Raw genomic sequence first — 21,971 nt, forward strand, 5'->3', positions numbered from 1 at the left:
CTACACTTGCCTTTATCTTCACTTATCCAAGATTTCATTTTAAAATACCCTACATTTTATCCATTATCTCAGAAATTACCCAATTGCTAACCAACTTGAGTTCTCTAATGGTGACCAGTTTCAATATAAATATCCATAAAGTGCACATAGTGTAGGAAAACCCACATAATAATTGGATCTCATATCGACATAACTCAACAACAGCATGTCCCAGGAATCCGTATCAGCCACCTAAATAGAACACCATATCTAGCCGCTACAAAATCATTAATGATCCAAAGAATGATTAACAGTAACTGCTTCCACCGGCACTGCCCTCCTGAAAGAAAATCTTGAAGGCACACTATCTACGGGAAACATACTATAAGCAACTACGCAAGAATACAATCTACTACCAGGTGACACTAATTCAATAAATACGACCTTCTACTTCACACATATTATGCTTATTAAATGTTGAAGACGTCTAATTAGTGACCATTTCCTCAAATTAAATGGTATCTGCATCGTATCCCGTCGCGAAACAGTGTTTCGATGATCATATAACAATCCCTACGCTCGACCTTTGGACATCTTACATCACCAAAATAACAACGACACAAATGCTTGCCTATTCTGGGTTCTTAATTGTATGACGAGCGCTTAAATCGATCTCTAAATCTCAAATAACTATTTATCACACTCCCATTATCCATTTTTCAACGAAACACTCACCATAACAACATTAATTCATCATAAAACACTTTATGGACGACCCTGTCCTCATTATTCACCATATTCAAGCACATCATACATATTCACACATTACTTACCCAAGAGAATTCACAAGCATTCCCGAAGAATCTCCTTTATCATCACCAAAGTATCGCAATCAACGCAACACTAATTTCACGAAACATTCGCCACTACGCAATAAACACGTATTGTATTATCATGCAGAAGACCTTCTACAAATAAATATTAAAATAAAGTCACCTCACGAAGTATTCGTGCAACACAAGTATGGTTCACTAATGAAGACACCGCATTCCTCCATTCACCGTAAACGTGAAGAAGATTCCGAGTAACTCGCGGTAAGGCACGTATTTACAAGCTAAATCTTGCGTGTAATAGATGATCTTAATATTACAACCTCGGACATAACCGTAATCACAGTAACCGGGCACTAAATGATAGTCGCATTAGGTCACTCAAGTTGTTTAAATTTACGTCACCTCATTATGAAAGAAAAAATACATTCTACTCTACAGCTATGCAACTACAAGAAAATAGGGTAAAGAAAATGAAATCTTGGTACTTATCAGTGAAGATTATGTGATACCGCTCTCAGTCCTTGGCTCCATTGGTCATAGTTTTGGCCCTCACTTCGGCATCATCTCCCGGGCCTGTTAGGATATCGGAACGTTTAAGCCCTCATATTCATTTCCATCATTACATCATTGGAAAAATCTTCATACATTTTTGAGTCCATGGACCTGAAACTTAGAAAAACAAAATTAACACAGTGACACAAGCGTTTTACAATATCTCACAGTTATTTCCGAAACTTTCCTTGTTCAGTATTAAAACCTCAGATCGCTATTCGACACAGTAATATTATTTTATATATCACGTTCTCAAATATTTCTCTTAGGTTCTGCGAACGTAGACGTTCCCTTTAAAGACGTGCTAATTACTGTCAGTTCAACCTTCAATCTCCGTTTTTATACGCCATACCATTATTCATAAAACAAAAGCTCATTACCATTGTTATGATAATAATATCGGTCTGCATTCCATACGTTAGGCTCAACTCACTGACTTGTAACCTCTCTTCCATCTGTTTTTGACGGTTCGAATGCGAATTCCAAGATAACGTGATCCCATCTGACTGGAAAGATGTACAAAGGAACACTTCACCATTGTCTTTATGACGTATGTAATCGACCTAACCTCTTCAGCGCCGCCTTGATCCTGTAACACATGGCATCAATTCATGGCCTCCTTCATGACACCGCTGGACCTGAATATCATATGGTCGACTTACTTCTTAATACTGTTGAGAATGTAAAAATTATTTTGCTAATCTCTGCTCACATATAAGATAATATTTCGTGACTGTAAACGTGCGGTGACCACGGGGTTTTGAGCTTAGGAATTTCATTCCTCATCTTATATCCATCCAATTTCCTGTCTGAATGGGCGAGTTATTCTAGATATCTGACCCAGCTGGATGTATTTCCGAGTAATTCCTGTTAACCATTCCTTTAGCATGACCTTCAATGGCTCAACAGCTGACTCACTTGCCATTGGACGGTCATAATATTTGATCACGTGCGTAAAGATCGGAAAGGCGCAAGACGCTGCCTAAACACACAGCGAAAATAAACTTTTCCATTTTAAAAATTTCACAGATCCACACGCAGCCTGAGACTCCCTTGGATTGTGAGGGACGGCAAGGTCAACACATTATATGGAGAGGGATGCGCTGCTCCTATTGGTTTTTTCAAAAAGCTGTTTGTAACAACCTGCCCCTGTAACAACTAGCCCCGGTCTCCCCTACCCATACCGTGTGAAGGCCCTTCCTGTTTTACTTACGATGAGTACGCAGTTTGTTCTGAGATGGCACATACTGATGAACTAATAAACAAACAGACGTTCTTACTGTATGGCATTCAGCTTAGCTGAGTTACGTTTAGCTTCACCTCCCTTATCGCTTTGATTGCTTAATTACTTTCGTAAAAGTTAAAGGACATTTACAGCGACACGAAATCAGAAATAATAAACAATGAAAATTGCATAACCTGTTCCGCAACTGAAAATGTCACATCGCGATACTGGAATCTTGAGTAAAAGACTACAAAGTGTCTTGAACCAAAACACAAAATAATGTGAAAAAATGAAACTACGACTTCTATTTTAATAAAGAAATTAGACTGGGGATGGAGACCTCACAATGGCCATTCAGAACATTTGGATTTTGTACAACAAAGCAAATAATCAGGAAACGTCCTAACCAAGATTCAGAGATATCAGGTACTACCAAAGTAGCTAGAAGAGCGTCCGTTTCGCCGATATCGTTTCAAATTGGTCGGACATCAAATTATGTCAGAGGACAGGATGGACTATCTTACACACTACAAACCAGAGAATATGAAATGATCACGAAGCTTCTAAGCCGTAGTGAGAACACACTATTCTAAATGTGACATTGATCTGTCCAGTCACTGTTTATTACTTTTTATTCTCACTTGCTTTCTTTTCTCGCTATATTTCTGACTGATTGTTGTTTATAAGGTAACCTAAACTAGTGAATAAAAGGTAAGTATAAGTGATATTTTCTGTATATTCATATAAGCACAGATAGACTCCTGCTATAGCACAATGAAATTATTTCATGGAAGCACCTAGCGTCGCCATATGGCAACGGCAAATTTCTCGAAAAGTATATACATGATAAAATGATGACACTGATTGGTACTATTTTCTGAAATGCCTCAGAACACAAATCAAACAAAGAAAAAATATAAAAGTTACCTAATAGATGATTTAGGTGCTATTGTATTTTAACCTTTGCTCGCAGGACCTAGTGTTTACAGTGCACTACGTCTGCTCTAAAAATACATTTGTTGGTTTATGTGTTTACTAAGCTGAGTGGCTGCGTGTGTCAGTCCCACCGTCGGCTCTCCTGACAATGGTTCTATGTGGTATTCCATCTTCACTTCCAGGCAAATCCCGGGACAGTTGATATTACATATTTATTTATTTATTTATTTATTTATTTATTTATTTATTTATTTATTTATTTATTTATAATGCCTTTGTAGGTGGTGAAGTTCGGGCTCTTACACTTCAGCACTGTAGTAATACATGAATGGGAATAGAGCTTGAGTACATAATAATATATAGTAAATAATCTAAAAACATTACACTTTTTTAACTCGCAGTCATTCACAGTCATACACATTAGTCAGTTGCATTTATCAGGTAGTCTCGATAAGTTGTCTTAAATTTAAGTAATGAAGTGTTATCTCTGGCACTGACAGGCAGGCAATTCCAAAGTCTGGAACTCGTCACAAAAGACTCCGGCCGTAAAACATGTATAATCTCGTCTCACCTCATCCCCGACATCGTATCAGAAAACGGGACATTGGTTCATTTTCAAAATTTATTTATTAAAGTTTCCATTTCATGGTGTTCGCGTGCTGGTACCTATTGCTGGATGTGGGAGGTACTCACAATTTTAAAAATCTTTAAATTCTTGAAAAGTTTAGGATTTTTGAACTAGAAGCTTGCTCTCCTTTCAACTTGAAGCCGTTATTGAAGCTCAGTGTTTGTCGTGTCGTGGCTTCAACCGCTCGACGCCCAGTTATTTAGGCCGACATAAGTGTCTTGATATACTGTAGGTCTACCGTTAAATACTTAAACAGATATGAGAATAGCAGTATCCAATACAGACTGTGTGTATATGTAGAAGTTGAGTGACTTCATGCAGTAAGATATACTGCTAATTTATTTAGGCTTATTGAATCGTCTCTCATATCCTCACTTTATCATTTCTGAATAAAGAAAAGTGCATAACTTGTTCTGCAACCACAAATGACAGTCATCGTATTACTATTAAACTCTATTTTCTCAGTCGTCTCCTTTTTATTTGCATTTCAGCAATACTCACTCAATTTGGTACTTGAACAGAAATTAGGCTTACTTTTTTGTTATAATGTAGGACAAGGAGGTCTTACATAGCCTAAGTTCGAAAACATCACACTGTTACCAGTCATACAGTTTTACTTCTCTTCAGGTTCGAATCCCACTGTCGGTAGCCTTGAAGACGGTATTCCGTGGTTTCCCATTTTCACCCCACGCAAATGCTGGGGCTTTACCTTAATTCAGGCCACGGCGTCTTCTTTCCAACTCTTAGCCCTTTCCTATCCCATCGTTGCTATAAGACCTATCTGTGTCGATGCAACGTAAAGCCAATAAAACTAATCTTAACCTCAATTCTATCGCCGTAGGCTGCAGGTTGCCAGTAAGAGTGTTTACTTTCCGTGTCTACATCACCTCTCCTTCTCTCTGTTACAGAACACAGGATGGTTCGCTATTTCAATCGCCGTCTCGCCGCGTTGTTACAGAGGCTGCAGGAAGCTCACTCTGAAACTCCCCGGTCCTGCTGCGCCTACTCCACCAGAGTGGTAAGGAAAACTGGTAAACTGTTTTCAATAATCTTAAGAGCTGGTGGTTTTGGACTATGTATCACTCGTCACCAGGGAAATTACTTTTTCGGTAACATACTAAGTTCAACGCTCTCCATTCTTTGACACTAACAGGATAAGTTATTTCTTAATAATACTGAAATTCTGCGCAAATTTTACTTCCAGAATAGAACACAGCCCCCGGTAAGAACCAGAGAAGTTGAGTTATCGTGTGTATATTCTGAATGTCGTTAATGAAAGTGACTTCAACCAGATGCTAGTTTGTCTTGTGTGTAGTATTTTGTTTAATGTTATTGTGAACATGGGCATTATTATCTTGTAAATGCATTATTGGTAGTAAATGTACGTCGCTGCCGTTGTTAATCTCACCAGCTAACATAACGCAAATGTGACTTATACCACTTTGCTTTTGACTGCTTCACGTACGAAAATAATGCTTGGTCATTATATAGCACAAGCCAGTTTCACTCACGATCCAAAGCAGGTGAGCCATTATTTTTTAAATGAAACAACATATAACTCAAACATTTTTTTTGTTATTTGCTTTACGTCGCACCGACACAGATAGGTCTTATGGCGACGATAGGAGAGGAAAGGACTAGTATTTAGTATTTATTTATGAACAAACAGGCTTTCCGCCCCATTACATGTTCACAAAGCAATAAGACACAATATTAATAATTATAATAAAAAAAATAAAAAATAAAAATAATGATAAAATAATGATAATAATAATATAATACATAAAAATAAAATAATGATAATAGAGATAATAGGAATAAATAATAACAAAAATGATAACAATTCTGTAGCAGTCCTCGGCTCGAGGATCCAGCAAACTCATCACTTGTCCTTATGCCTACAGCAACTTTCGTCACATTCCTTTTCCCTGACCTACTCCCGGTCAATACCAAAACATCGACAGTCAGCACTTACATTCTAACCAGCCATAACACAAACAAAAGTCCTCCACGTTCACAACAATAAATAACACAATCCTAACCCAGCAGAAAATCATAATAACTTACAATCAAATTTCAACACTGGTCTCCCTCCACACTTACCTTAAATACCACTTTTATTTCAATGCATTACTACCTCTCATGTTGCAACTTGACCATTATTTAGCCATGCTTGATCTCATTTTAAAACCCAAGCCATGCTCAGCATTACATTTGCTATCGCAACCACCACTCATTCCGTGTCCTTGTGGATTCAGCACATACGTCATCTTCATTGTCCTCTAACTTACTCTCTGTCCAAACCATAACAACCAACATTCCGCAATTGCCCTTCAATCCATCATACACTACATTTACCAACCCGCACTTAATACAATCATCTCTCCAACTCCAAAAGTTTCAGCAATAAATTAAACCATCTCATTACCAAACCATCTTCGCCTATACCAACACTTCTCCCACACCACATTTTTTTTTTTTTTTTTCGATAAATCTAAACTAATTCCGCAATAAATAAACCATCTACATACCAACTCCCGGATTCAGATACCACCTCTTATCCACAGTTTCCATTCCAGATCCACCTCATATACCTTCCACAATACACCACTAAATCTAAATTTACAACATCTCATATTTACAAAATAACACCGCTTAACACCGCTTCTCACCATATTTCAACCATAGCCCTCAATAACTGCGACCATTTTATACCACCACTTCTCCAACACCTCATTTCAGCAATATGACACATCTTACCTTAATCGTATCTAGATACCAGGCCATCTTCACCTTAAAATACCAAACACTCATATACCATCTCTTCACCAACACCACATTCCAATCTCTACCATCCAAAACTCTTGTCCCTCTTAACACTCACTTAGTTAGCATTAAATAAACCTCCTACCCAACCAAAAGCTAATACAGCTACCCTTCAATACCAACACATCGCTTCATATACCACCTCTCAATCTCATACCACACTATCATGCTATCCTCTCTCTTATATACATCAACAATAAATATACCACTTCACCATTGCCACATTTCGGCCTTCACAAATAATTACCATCATAACCTAATAAATTTACAGTGAATAACAATTACTGACATATCGTAAGACTTACCAATCAGCGTCAACTCCAAATATCACAATAAATATATCACTTCACCCTTACGACGTCTCAGCCTTCACAAATTATTTACCATATTTCAGTCTTCACAAATAGTTACCATCCTAGCCTAATAAAATTACAATGCATAACAATTACTGACATATCATAAAACAAACAGACCATGCCATCCTGTCCTCTTACCCAACTCCCCTAACTAAATACTCAGTCCCTATATACACTAAACCATTAAAATTTTAACCTACTATCTCCTTCCCTTATACAGATAACTATTCTACCCCCCTATTCCCCTGCCCACCCTCTAACTCACTCTCCTTCATTTTACTCTCGCAGGCCTTTTTTGTCGCACAAAAATACCTGTTCAATTCACCCCCTTTTTCCCATTGTTTAAGAATCCATCTCAGTATTGCGTTCTCATCCCCTCTCCCCAGTACTTCCCGATTCTCGGCACTCAATAATCTGTGTCTTAACCCCCTCGTTCCCTCACAGTCTCTTAGCAAGTGAAACTCATCATTCACATCTCCACAAAGTACACACCTTGTCTTATCCCTGCCCTGTAACCAGCCCTTATTCCTTGGCAGACCTAAAAGCCACCACATCATCCCATATCGATTTGACCTATCAACGTATCTAATATTCAACCCTGCTATCTCCTCTATTTTCGTCAAAACAATCAGCGAATTTCTTAGTCTGCTTTCCCCCAATAATTTCTGCCTATGGATATCCCTAATTCTCCTTTCTAGTATTTTCATCCCTCTCACTTCTGTCTTTGACCAAACCTCCCCCCACAGGTGCCCTAATCCTATCCTCTCTAAATATCCTTTTATTATTTCTAACCATCCACCCTTATACATGCTCTTAAATTGCTGTACATATGCAGCCTGTAAAACTCTCCCACCTTCCTGTCTTTTTAAATTCATCCAATATCTAACTATTCTTTTCACACCCTCTGATTCCAAATCCTCCCCACACATTAATTCCGCCCCTACGTTTGCTGTACACCTCGGTAAGCCCATCACTAACTTAGCAAAACTACTAACAATCTTTCTTAGTTCCTCTCTTTTTTCATCCAGCCCCCAAACTTCTGCTCCGTATAATACCCTCCCCACTATTACCGACCTGAACACGAGTCTCAGTGTTTTATAACTGATCCCCGGGAACTTGAGTAGCAAATTTCTGACTGAGGCTAAGGCTGCCAAGCCTCTATATTTCATTCTTTTGATCTGGTCACTCCAAGTTCCTTTATCATTAAAAATAACTCCTAGATATTCCAGCTTCCTTACCTGTTCCAATCTTTCTCCCTGTATTACCCAATTCCCTTCCATCTTTCTTCTTTTGTTCACCTGTACTATCAATATTTTAGACTTATTTCCATTAATTTTCAATCCCCATTTCCTCGCAAATAGCATCACTGACTCTAAGGCCCTATTCATCGCCCCTGAAGTTAACGTCATCAATAACACATCATCCGCAAATATCAGTCCTGGCACTTCCAAACCATTAATTACCGGTACAGCCCAATTTCCTGCCCCAAACCCCTCTAAAATATCGTTTATAAATAAAATAAACAGTATGGGCGATAACTTGCAACCTTGTTTTAAACCCACCTTGGACTCCAATGGTCCACTCATTCTCTCTTCTCCCAATTTAACACAAAACCTGACGTCCCTGTATATTCCTTCCACTGCTCTCAACATCTTCTCCGAAATCCCTAGCCTACCTAATTTCTCTCGTAGGGCCTCTCTATTTACCTTATCAAAAGCTTTCTCAAAATCTATTGCTGCTACATAAACCGTACTTCTATTCATATTCTTATACTTTTCTAAAATAGTCTTTACTATCATTATATTATCCACTGTTCTTTTCTTTTTCCTAAATCCCCCTTGGTAATCTGTCAAAATTCCATTTTCTTCCGCCCACCCACTTATTCTGTTCGCTAGCACCCCCGTATATATTTTACTCAGAGAATCCAACAGAGATATACCCCTATAACTGTTCACATCGTTCCTACTACCCTTTCCCTTGTATATAGGGCATATAATTCCTGTTTCCCATTCCCTAGGGTAATTTCCTCCCTCGAATATCCTATTGAATAGTTTCACCATGCCCTCTATCATTATCTCATTTTTACTAATTTCCTTCCAAAACTTATTATTTATACCATTACACCCCCCGGCCGACTTCGCTCTGGCTCTACTCATCACTCCCCGGATTTCCTCTCTTGTGATTTCTTTATCCAAGTCATAAATTGCCACTCCCCTATTACTCCAAATTACTTCTTCTCCCGAACCTCTCCATCTATCACCCCCCTTTTTTCCTAGTAATTCCTCGAAGTGCCTGACCCATTGCACTTCCTCAATACTCGTTCTCTCCATATTCCTTCCACCCTTAATAATTCTATTAATCTTATCCCAGACTCTCTCAAAATTGTTAGTCTTGCAGTCATTATTTATGGCTTCCATTTGTTCCTCTAACCACGTCTTTTTTGTCTCAGAAATTTTCTTTTTATACTCTTTCCTCAATCTACAGAAAAACTCCCTTTCTTGGCTTCCACCTTTCCTTCTATATTCTCCTAAAGCGTCCATCACCCTCCTCCGCAATCCTTCACACTCCCTATTAAACCATTCTTCTCCCTCTTTCTTATTTCCTTTTCTAGCTTTCACCTTCTGCGCTATCATCTTTATTGGATGTAGCAACAATTCCAAGGCTTTATCAGTATCATTCTCTTCTAACGCCCCTTCCCACCCATATTTCAGAAGATGTAACTCCTCCTTTACTACCCTATTCCAATCCCGGCCTACCTTCTCTGTCCATTTGTACTTATTATAACCCCTCCCTCGTTTATCCTTTGTCTCATTTACCTTCATTGTACGCTTCTCTACCTCTCTTTTCAGCATAACCCTCACCGGGAAATGGTGTGACTCAATCCAATCTCCTATTTCCATACTTACAACTTCCTCAATCATCCCTTCCGAGCTCAGAACCATATCTATCACACTACCCCCTTTCTCCGTAACATATGTCAATTTCCCCGTCCTGTCACCCTCTATCCACCCATTCAGAATATACAAGTTTCCCACAGCACACATCTCTAGGAGCTTCTCTCCATAACTATTTGTAATTTTGTCCTCACTCCTTCTGCTTTCTAACAAACACATTCCATCCTCCCTACTATAAATTGGGCTCTGTTCTCCTATTCTCGCGTTCCAATCCCCAAATAACAACATATCCTCCTCCCCTGGATACATTCCCCTTATCCTACCAATATCCACCAATAACTCTTCAAAAAAATATTTATTTGCATATTCTGAATTACTAGGATGACAGTAAACAAAAGCTAGATTTATTTTCTTCCTCCGTCCCTCTCTCTCTCCCAAATTCAATCTCAGCCATATGGTTTCCATCATATCGGTCTCTATATCCTCTACTCTTTCACTAATTTCTTCCCTAATTAGAACTATCATCCCTCCTGGTGCTCGTCCCTTATTCCTCTCTTTTCTTCTATATTTATATTTTATCTCAAACCCCTTCCATGTAATCTCCCTCCCTGTTTCCAACCACGTCTCTAAGAGTGCCACAACATCGAAACTTTCAATTACTTCCCTAACTTTCTTGTTTCCTAATTTGCTCCTTACTCCTTCAATATTCACACATCCTATCTTCCAAAATTGTTATAACTTTCCCTCCCTCCCTTCTAGGTCTCCCACTCTATTCTTACTTCTAGTATTTATCGACCTCTCTCCCTCTGTATCCTCCATCCCTTTACGTACTTTTCCCCATATGTCTTTTAAGCTCTTACTCCTGACTTTACTCATAAGTTTTTTACCTTCTTGTCGATCTGTCTCCTCTTGACCTTTCTTTTTCGCTACACCACTGCACCCTGCACTCACCTCTTCTTGCTGCTCACCCCCACTCTCCCCCTCACTATTTTGGACTTCTGAATCCATCTCCCTTTGTCCTTTCTTACTCACTGCACCACTACACTCTCCTCTCCCAGTTCCTTGCGGTCCACTCTCACCGTCCACTTCACTATCTTGGTCTTCTGTCTCCCGGCTGCACTGCCCATTCTCTTCCGAGATGCCCTGCTCTCCTGCCACGTCCCTCCTCCTCTTCTTTTCTTCTTTCTTCTTCCCATCTTGCCTTGACCTCTCACCACTCTCAACCCTCTCGTTTTCGTCCATTTCCTTTAGCTTAGAAACTGAATGAACTCTGACCCATCGCCCGTTCGTCACCTCCAACCTCAGACCTCTTATTCGGGCCTTTAGCCCCTGGTTCCTCGCTCTCCAAAGGTGCCTATTCAAGATCTTCGCGTTTTCACTTCCTTCTCTTCCCATGTCTCCTTTCACCCCTATTTTCCGCCCTTGTAAATTCTTGCTGTTTCTTAACACAGAATCTGCCATTAGGGTTGAGAACAATGTAACCCTAATTGGCCTCCGACCTTTGATTCTACCAACTCTCTCTACATCATCAATGTCTACCTCACTAAAGTTTACCTTCATAACATCACGTATAGCTTCCACCACCTTAAATATCAGCTCAATCTTGCTCTCTCTCGCCCCTTCCTCAATTCCATATAAAAATATGGCTTTTTTCAATCTCTCCTGCCTGTACCCCTCCGCTTCTTTCTTCATCTTCATCACCTCGTCTTTCAGATGCTTCACTTCCCCTCTCAATAACTCGATTTCTTTCTCGTTATTGACCACTCTCCTGCTCGATTCCTCTGTCTTCGTTTCAAGCCATTTCTTCATGTTCCCTATCTCCCTTCTCTGCTCCTCCATCATGTCCTTTATTTCCTGCACCTTATCCCATTGACACTTTTCCTGCATCACTTCACTTACAACCACCCTGAGTGCGGCCAAATCCTCTGCGCTAAATTTTCCACTGGTATTTGGGCCTGGGTTCACTTCCACCCCCCCAATAACCAGTAACACTGCTATCACTGTCACCACCAGCACCGCTTCACTCATTTTCAATCCGTCCGTCACCAATCCATTCCTGACCTCCTTCTTCTGCCTTGCCTGCCATTTCCCAATAGCGGCCCGGTACTGTTCAATGCCAACCATGATTACAGCACGCACTTCGCTACGCAACCTCTCTCCTCGACTGCTCGAGCTAGACTGGGAGGAAAGGACTAGGAGTGGGAAGGAAGCGGCCGTGGCCTTAATTAAGGGACAGCCCCAGCATTTATCTGGTGTGAAAATGGGAAACCACGGAAAACCATCTTCAGGGCTGCGGACAGTGGGATTCGAACCCAACTCAAACTATTACTTTAAGAGTTGATTCATATGACACAGAATGCTTTGACAGCATTTGGTGACAATCAGTCATTTGGTGTTGTTTAAAAACATTGCTTCCCCTGAAATAAATTTTTCTTACTTATTTTTACTTCCCACGCTTCGTATGGGTTAGACGACGATTTTAACAAGTGCAATTCTTTAATGCGTTAGTAATATCGTTAACACGTTCGGCTTCGTGGTTAAGTGGTTAGCATGCTGGCCTTTGGTCAAAGGGGCCCCGACTTCGAATCCCGGCTAGAACGGGATTTGAACTTTCATTGGTTAATTCCTCTGGCTCGGGGACTGGGCGTTTGCGCCATCTGCAACATTAAAGAAACCAGCAGGTTGCCCGAAAGACCTATACAAAACTCTACGCAGACCATATGCCATACAACATTGTTGTTACAACGTGTCTCTTTATTTCGAAACTATAATGCGTCATTTGTCTGTGCCCTTAAGAGTTTCATTATTTATTTATTTATTTATTTATTTATTTATTTATTTATTTATTTATTTATTTATTTTTATTTATTTATTTATTTATTTATTTATTTATTTATTTATTTATTTATTTATTTATTTATTTATTTATTTATTTATTTCAAGTTATATCTGTTACTGTAGATTGCCTTAGGAAAAACAATACCATTTTCAATAATGTAATATAATTTATATGCTAAACTGTAACTAGTGAATTGTGAATAGTTATCACTAATCCCTGATGGATGAGGTATTATTTCCTAAGTTTAGTCTTCACCGTCCACAGGGTTATTGTTATTGTACTTCGATACCAGATTGGGATCTTGCATATTCATACCACTCTTCCTTAGGCGATACCCTTTTTTTCTTCTTTAGTTACATGGTTGTACGCAATGGTCAGTGTAAAGGCCTTTGTTTTAAGTGGATCAGAAGTAGATTTCCAGTTAAACCTGGGTTTTTAGCCGAGTCCGTTGAATTCTTTGGGCACGGGAACTGTGTGTTTGTTCCTTATTTTGTGTCATTTACACGCACTTAAAAATCCACACACACACCGCTCTACCAGTGAACACAGAAATACGTTATATTTCAATACATATCTCCAAAAACCATCGTTGTAACAAAGGGCCTGCCGAAAATCTGGAGCAAGTCCACATGAGAGAGACAGATCGCACCGGCGATCCCACCGGATAGTGGGAAATGTGGTAGGCAAAGAAGTCGTATTGTTGATGATCTCAGCGCTAGTCTGGATAAAGCAATCACTTATCTACTCTGTATTTTTGGTTCCATAATAAAAAGCCAGTCATTGCAGCCGAGGTGCAATCATTTCTTGCTTTGTATCAAGAGTCATGTCCTTTCCCAGATCTGTTTAATTTCGAAATGGCCATTCATGCTCTATGTGGGATAGAGTGGTCAGCTCTGTGACCGGCAACCTTCGACCCCAGGAATTAGCCTGGTACGCATTACTGTTGTAGGCTGCGCGATCTCCAAGTCCATGTGTCTCTACAAAACTGAAATTATCTTCCTACATTTCTGGATATCCTAATAAGAGATCGAACCCATGTACTTTTACAACATCCACGTGTCTAGATAGCTTCTTCTCATATTAAAAATGCAATATATTTTAATACATATCCCCCAATTACAATACAATCTGCGATATACACAATAGCTAATGTTACAATATTTGCATAATATCAGTGGCTAGAAGCCACGTTTCTCAGTGTCCAGTTCTTAACAGTGTGCACGTGCAAATAAAAGTCATTCGGCCCAACACTGTTTATATGATGATGATGATTATTATTATTGTTATTATTCCAGGGTTTCCGTATTTCACAGAGGAGTAGAAAGCGCCTGTGTTGAATGGCTGGACAGGGAGTTACTCTGAGCAACTTATAGTATAACAAATTTAGAAATTTTATTTATTTCCATTCTTAAAATTGAGAGCTATAAAATTTAAAAGAACAACAAAGAACAATTGAAAAAGTTAACAACGAACTCGTCAGCTCTTACAATTCCTTGGACTTAGAAGCCCTAAATCAGGAACAAAACTTGGGATGAGCTCCCAGTCTTTCAATTATAGAGCATAATTGCTTCTGACAGGTACAATTTTGTGAAAGATCAAGGTTTTCTCTGAACAGGTACACTTCATAGGACTCTCAGCACCAAAACACAAGAGTCTAGCCTCTAACAGGCAATCATTTTCTTTTGACACACGTAAATTACACTAGGCAACCCACAGGGTGACCCCACTTCAAAATGTTAATACACGGTTGCCCAATGGTGTGCTTGTCAATTGCAATGCTCCACAATTTCAATTACTGTGCCCATAGGGAACCAAAATTATGACACACTTACTCTAAGAATAATACAGAATAAACAGGGGCATGACTACCCATACTACAAGGCCTAAGGAGTAAAAAGGAAAGGTTGCACAAAACAGGTCAACAACAAAAGGCAAGGAGGCGAAACACCAGCACTCCTTATAGACATTTCTGGAAGAAAAAGAACCTATGTGGGCTCACGGCCCAATGACGCGAAGACAAATCCAATACTAAAAAGGGTGACTAAAAGGTGGAACATTTAAAGCCGAGACATGATTGGTTGAAAACTTTAGTCACCCAATTCCAAGTTGAAGAGGAGACGACTGAAACGGGGGTCACCACTCGCGTTCCCTTACTTTACATGTTTCCCATTACAGAATAGAACTAGAGTCCAAAGACTGCGCAGAAGGACCTGTATTTAAACCACCAAAATACTAAATTAAAGAAACGGCTGAAACCTTCTGCTTAGAATACCCGCAGGCACTATCACATGTTTAGGCAAATTTTGCCATTACCTTGTATCGCTGGTTCTTCTTCAAGCAGGCCGCGCCGCTGCCACCCTAACCCTCTGTGGTCTCCGTCAAGTCGCACCCAGAAGCACTGGAGCAAATCAGACCAGACGGCCCAGAAGTGCCCTGCTTATATAGTTCCATAGGAGAGAGAGCCAGATTAAATTAAACTACAATATGCTGATAGGCTGAATTTCCATACGCACACACACCTCGGGTTGGACTGGCTAGAGAACATATTTACAAGCATACGATAGGTAGATCCCAATAGAGAAGGAACCAGCTGAAGTGCTGACAACTTCGATACATGGAAAGAAAAAAAAAACATTTCTGTTAAGTAGTATGTGTCTAGTCATAAGAGTGCGCTAATAAATCGATGTTAGAGCCCTCTAACCGTCGAACAAGAAAGTTTCTGGGAGTTTAAAAGTTCATGGCCTTAGAGAAGGCGCGCAGTTTAAAAAGCCGGGGAAGGTATACCCCTGCTACAATTATTATTATTATTATTATTATTATTATTATTATTATTATTATTATTATTATTATTATAAAAATTTCAGGCATGAAAGCTGAACTATCCCTCTTTCAACACTAAGTAAATTCGTCTCTTCGTCCCGAGTCCGAGGTGGTGCAGCTCTTTGATGGTGAGCTGTATGTACCTTTATAATAACATGCAAATCCCTGTCAATCTTAAATTTCTAGCAATATCGGGAATCGAATCCAGTCCTTCAAGGACGGCAACCAATAGAGTTAATCATTGCAATATGAAGGATAAGCATATCTGTACACATCTAGTATAAATTAGGCTAACGTCGTTTTAAAAACATATTTCTTGTTTAATTCTACACCGGGCGAGTTGGCCGTGCGGTTAACGGCGCGCAACTGTGAGCTTGCATCTGGAAGATAGTGGGTTCGAATCTCACTGTCGGCAGCCCTGAAGTTGGTTTTCCGTGGTTTCCCATTTTCACACCAGTCAAATGCTGGGGCTGTACCTTAACTAAGGCCACGGCCGCTTCCTTCCTTTTCCTAGGACTTTCCTATCCCATCATCGCCATAAGACCTATCTGTGTCGGTGACACGTAAAGCAAATAGCAAAAAAAAAAAAAAAAAAAATGTTTGATTCTACAACGATTCAACACAACTTACATACTGATAGTGTACGGAACGGACAAACCTGAATTTGGGAACGAAAATATGTGCACTTGATTGAATAAAACAGGTAGGCCTAATGCTGCACTTATTTCTAATCAGTAGATCGCTTGCCAAAAGCTTGAATTCACGGAGAGTGGCGGAGTATGGCACTGTTGATGGTGATTCGTCCGTCGGATGGGCACGTTAAAACTTGAACAGACTCATTGGTGGTATTCAACAGGAGTAGGCTATGTGCCGGCACCGGGTTTCTCCCTCTCCTTTCCTACTATCATATATCACGTAATTCATTTCATCTCATTAACTCCTCTGATGATGCTGACGTCAGGAAGGGCATAGTAAAAGCTCGCTAAGCAGACTTCATATTCGACCCTGCAGCGAAACGGGACAAAGGTTGGACATACTTCTAATTCTGTATTTACTAACTTTGATTGAGATCCTGTGTCTCCACTCCTAGTTTTCTTTATGAATTTTGTGTTTGACCAATTGAAGCATATCTGTTTCATATTCTCATTGGAAGCCTGCTGCCATTTCTTGAAGGATACAGTACTTTTGTATCCGTCTCTTGGCACAGGCCAGAGTAAAGTGTAGCTTTCACCGAAGTCCCAGTCTCATCCATGGCTGTGACAATATGGAAGCTACTGGGGTATGGGTAGTGCTGAGTAATGACATTCAGAGCACGACTAGTGCATCTGTGTGTTGTGAAAGGTGTTGCTCATAGGGTCAGTCGTGCTGCAATAGCACTTTCTGACCCAGTGAGGAAAGCAATGGCAAACTACCTCACTCCTCGTCCTGCTTAGTACGCCTCATTTTGGTGCTGCCATTGGTTTTTGCGGTTTCCTTGTAATCGCATAACCTTTGGTGGTGCTATTTGAAGATCCAACCAGCCTCTAGGCTGATAACCTAACAGACAGACAGACAGACAGACAGACAGACAGACAGACAGACAGACAGACAGACAGACAGACAGACAGACAGACAGACAGACAGACAGACAGACAGACAGACAGACAGACAGACAGACAGACAGACAGACAGACATTCTCATTGGTCTACTTTCATCCACTGTAGCTCTTTTCACAGAGCATTTAAAATGCAGTTCTCTCATGTTCCAGGTTACGGTGTACGAACGTCGCGGGGTGTCAGGGCGATTCACTCGCGGCCTCAGCGTAGCCAGCGATTACCAGAACAGCGATGAACCTCGAAAGACGAGCCTGTACAATTTTCACGTGGCCCATGCAGGGAAGATGGTGCCGTTCGCAGGATTTCTACTGCCAGTGACGTACGGTAGTGAGGGAATAGCCACTTCTCACCTTCACACTCGCAACCAGTGTTCGCTCTTCGACGTGTCGCACATGATGCAGACGGAGGTGCGCGGAAAGGACGGCATAGAGTACTTGGAAAGCATCTGTACGGCAGACTTGAAGGCTCTACCTGAAAACACGGCCACACTCACCGTATTCACAGACCCTATAACTGGTGGCATCCTTGATGACCTGATTGTTACCAAAACAACTCTAGGCTATCTGTATGTCGTATCTAACGCGTCTCGTCGTTCTGAGGACCAAAAACTGATGCTTCGAGCAGAGGTAAGCATTGGCTTTGTCCTTCATTTTTTTAAACCTAAACTGCATATAACCCTCTAGATAATACGCGGTGTTCTCAAGAATGTGATAAGTAGTCTAGGGATGGATATTACACCCCAAAACACACAAAAAGTCCCTATGACCGTATGTCCAAGGATTGATCGTTTACGAGCTACGGACTTTCCAACTTTGTACGGGAAGTATTGTAAATAGCCTTACCTGGCACGTCCCACGTCGAGTAGCTGTTGCCACATTCGCGTACCAGCAGGGATACTGCGTTCTAATACAATAAGTCAGGGCCTCTCAAACGCCCAAAATCTCACGCGTGCCAACAGCGACGCAAAATTCCTGTGCACAGTGCATCGGTTACACTCGGCTCTGCTCGGACCAACGCTTCGTCTCTGGGCTACTCGGCTAAGCTCAGCTCAACTCGGCTCGGATTTGGAGCGCTACGGAGCAAGTGAGGAAGGGGGAGACGGGGGGAGCGAGCGAGACAGGCGTGGGGAAAGAGAGAGACAGCGCTATTGCTCCAAATCGAGGAGTGGGGGTCTGCACTCTGGGCAACCAAGCGAAGTCGTGTTTTGCACCGTGCACAGAGCATGCACCAGGCGCATGCTCCCTGAGAAGCCCTGCAATAAGTGATTAAAGGGTCCACCATTCGCCTGAACGCACCACCTCAGTGGCTGTCGAACACCACAGGCTTCCACGGCAACCTTGTTCCACACGCTGGCGAAGTACTGCAGTGTCTATAACGGCATGCGTGACTACGAGCTTCATCCTAAATACGAACGTTTCGTCATTCCATCTAATAACTTAAACATACTGTACGTGCTTTGCATACGATCGACCGTAGAACATATGTTCATAGGGACTTTTTGTGTTGTTTTGTGGTGTACTATTGACCCCCAGTTAATTCCCACATGTTTGGAAACATCCTGTATATTTGGTACATTACTTATCTTATAAAGTAACCTCTAATCTAATAGTTTGCCACTGTTATCTACTGCAATGTGATGAACGGGACAGAAATTGCGTAAATATATTTATTACAACATTACAAACTGTTTCAGATTTGTATCCAAATGTATCTGACGAATTGTAACTTTTTTTTTTTTTTACTAGTGGCTTTACGTTGCACCAACACAGATAGGTCTTATGGCGACGACGGGATAGGTAGGAATGGGCTAGGAGTTGGAAGGAAGCGGCCGTGGCCTTAATTAAAGTACAGCCCCAGCATTTGCCAGGTGTGAAAATTGGAAACCACGGAAAACCATCTTCAGGGCTGCCGACAATGGAATTCGAACCCACGATCTCCTGGATGCAAGCTCACAGCTGCGGACCCCTAACCGCACGGCTAACTCGCCCGGTGACAGATTGTAGGAATTATTATTGCTTATAGCGTGGTCTTATAAACGACCAGTAAATATGACCTTCAGATAGAAAGATAATTGCTTTGATGAACTGAAAATTTTGTACGTAGAATATACTGTACAGCTATAACTCTCTTAGATTATGTCCCAAGAATAAACCGGTAGACGAAGTATGTAACTAGGACGATAATTTCTCATTTGAATATTGTGCTCTTAGGTCCGCTGGAGTCATCAGCGCCCATATGACAGTTTGTAGGGGGGGGAGGGGGGGAAGACCTTGGGGTACGTAGTATTTTTAATATTTTGGAAGATAAATGGCGACTTGTATTCTGTTGTAGAATAACCCACGGTGTTCCCTACCTGTTGGTGGGGAACGGTACGACCGCTTCTACGTAATACTGACTTTTAAATAATTTTCTTGAAAGGAAAACACCTGACTACACTAGATTTTTGCCTTTCCCTGAGAGCTAGGGGGCGGGGCCCCACCTTGCCCCCGGGTATGGGCGCCCTTGGCTGGAGTCCAACTGGAGTCTTTTAACTCACAAAATTGAGGGTCTAAAAATGCTCCTAAAACACGTATGTTACAGAACGGAATTTCATAAATATGTCTTTTTTTTTTTTTTTTTTTTTTTTGTTATTTGCTTTACGTCGCACCGACACAGATAGGTCTTATGGCGACGATGAGGCAGGAAGGGGCTAGGAGTCTGAAGGAAGCGGCCGTGGCCTTAATTAAGGTACAGCCCCAGCATTTGCCTGGTGTGAAAATGGGAAACCACGGAAAACCATCTTCAGGGCTGCCGACAGTGGGGTTCGAACCCACGATCTCCCGAATACTGGATACTGGACGCACTTAAGCGACTGCAGCTATCGAGCTTGGTTAAATATGTCTTAGTAGGGCATATGCTATTTACGACAGCTAACGGTAGAACTATTGAAAATCCAACCAACCTTAGGGCTGAGGACTCAAAATACATTTTAGTAGGATATCGTGTAAAATTGCACCAGTGTAGGACACCCTTTCAGAAGTTGTCAAACAGACTTTAAGACACACTAATTGGAACTGTTGATGACAATGCCTTATAAGAATCAGACACAACAATGATTGGGTAGATATTTATGAAATTATTGTATCTATAGCACAGGGATAACCAGACTGGATTGACCAGCTTAAAACTAAGACATGAAGGAGCCGTTACGTTGTGTGTTCTAATCTGCAAACTCTGCCTCAGTGTCGGAATGTACTAGTTAACTTATATCACGGCACTGTCAAGCTCTGGCGCTGTCGATTCGTATTAAGACATGAAAAAAGATCCGGGCGGTATTATAACGGTGTGTGCGTGCTGTTAACATTAGAACACACAACGAAATAGAGGTAGGTACTCTGACGGTCGCTTTATATCATTTCTCAATGTCGTGAACCTAGCCTAGTTATTCCTGCTGTACCACATAGAAGAGAGGATATACATTCTTCAGTTTGTGCTGAAGATACTGATTGTTCGAAACTCGTCAATACTTTCAAGTTGTGGATGGAATTTCATGTATAATTGGAGGCCCGGTGGCTATAACCACGCTATCAACAGTCCCGTAGAACTACAAGTTTGCTTGTCTTGCCATGTTTGGGATGACAAAGCAAAAATATATCTTGCCTTGTATTAACAAGTACAAACAGTATGCTATATTTAACGTACTAATTATAACTGCGTTTAAAACAAGTAAATTAAAGATTTCAACTATGTAAACTCAACGAATTGAACTGCTACACTGGTTGATAGCCGTTGATCGGGAGAAGAGATGTTTCGAAAGACAAGCAAAACTTGTCGCTGACGGGTTAGCTTTTATACAATTGCACCGGTGATGCCATCTACAGGAGGTGAGTGGCAGGTAAAGAGAGAGAGAGAGAAAGAGAGAGAGAGAGAGAGAGAGAGAGAGAGAAAGAGAGCATGTCACTACAGTCAGTGTAATGTTATTGTTGATCAGTTTTATGGATTTAGATTTCCTAGTTTTAGTTAATAATAATAATGTTACTGGATTTACGTCCCACTTTGACGGTTTTCGGAGACGCCGAGTTGCCGGAATTTAGTCCCGCAGGAGTTCTTTTACGTGCCAGTAAATATACCGACACGAGCTGACATATTTGAGCACCTTTAAATGCCACCGGAATGAGCCAGGATCGAACCTGTCAAGTTGAGCCACTCAGCCCGGCTTAGTTTTAGTTTTCTTCCGGCTCGGCGTTATTAAGGCATCAGAGATCAAGGCAATCTTTCATATCCACTTCCCTTCATGATTTACTTTATTGCGTTATTTTTCGTGCTTTCCTTCCCATTTCTAGAGTTATCTTCCTGATCAATATGGGCTGATTATCATGAGGTTTTATATCTGACAAAAATAATCACAACGACGACCATGATCACCATTTAACTCGTTACCATGACGATTGAACAATATGTCGATGTCAGTAGTGTCTAGCGTTGATAGATATCACGCTTAAAGTCTA

General features: G+C 40.8%; 1 protein-coding gene across 2 annotated transcripts in view; it reads left to right on the forward strand.

Moving 5' to 3' along the window:
- LOC136858027 (aminomethyltransferase, mitochondrial) overlaps window positions 1–21,971 on the forward strand; it is an 84,317-nt gene that overhangs the window by 36,830 nt on the left and 25,516 nt on the right. For both annotated transcript variants that reach the window (XM_067137232.2, XM_067137233.2), the window contains exons 2-3: window positions 5,062–5,171; window positions 17,637–18,110. In XM_067137232.2, the coding sequence (XP_066993333.1) occupies window positions 5,070–5,171; window positions 17,637–18,110 (576 nt within the window). In that variant the 5' untranslated portion in view covers window positions 5,062–5,069. The remainder of the gene's footprint in view (window positions 1–5,061; window positions 5,172–17,636; window positions 18,111–21,971) is intronic.

This window comes from Anabrus simplex, chromosome 1, assembly GCF_040414725.1.
Source record: "Anabrus simplex isolate iqAnaSimp1 chromosome 1, ASM4041472v1, whole genome shotgun sequence".
NCBI classification, from domain to species: Eukaryota; Metazoa; Arthropoda; class Insecta; order Orthoptera; family Tettigoniidae; genus Anabrus; species Anabrus simplex.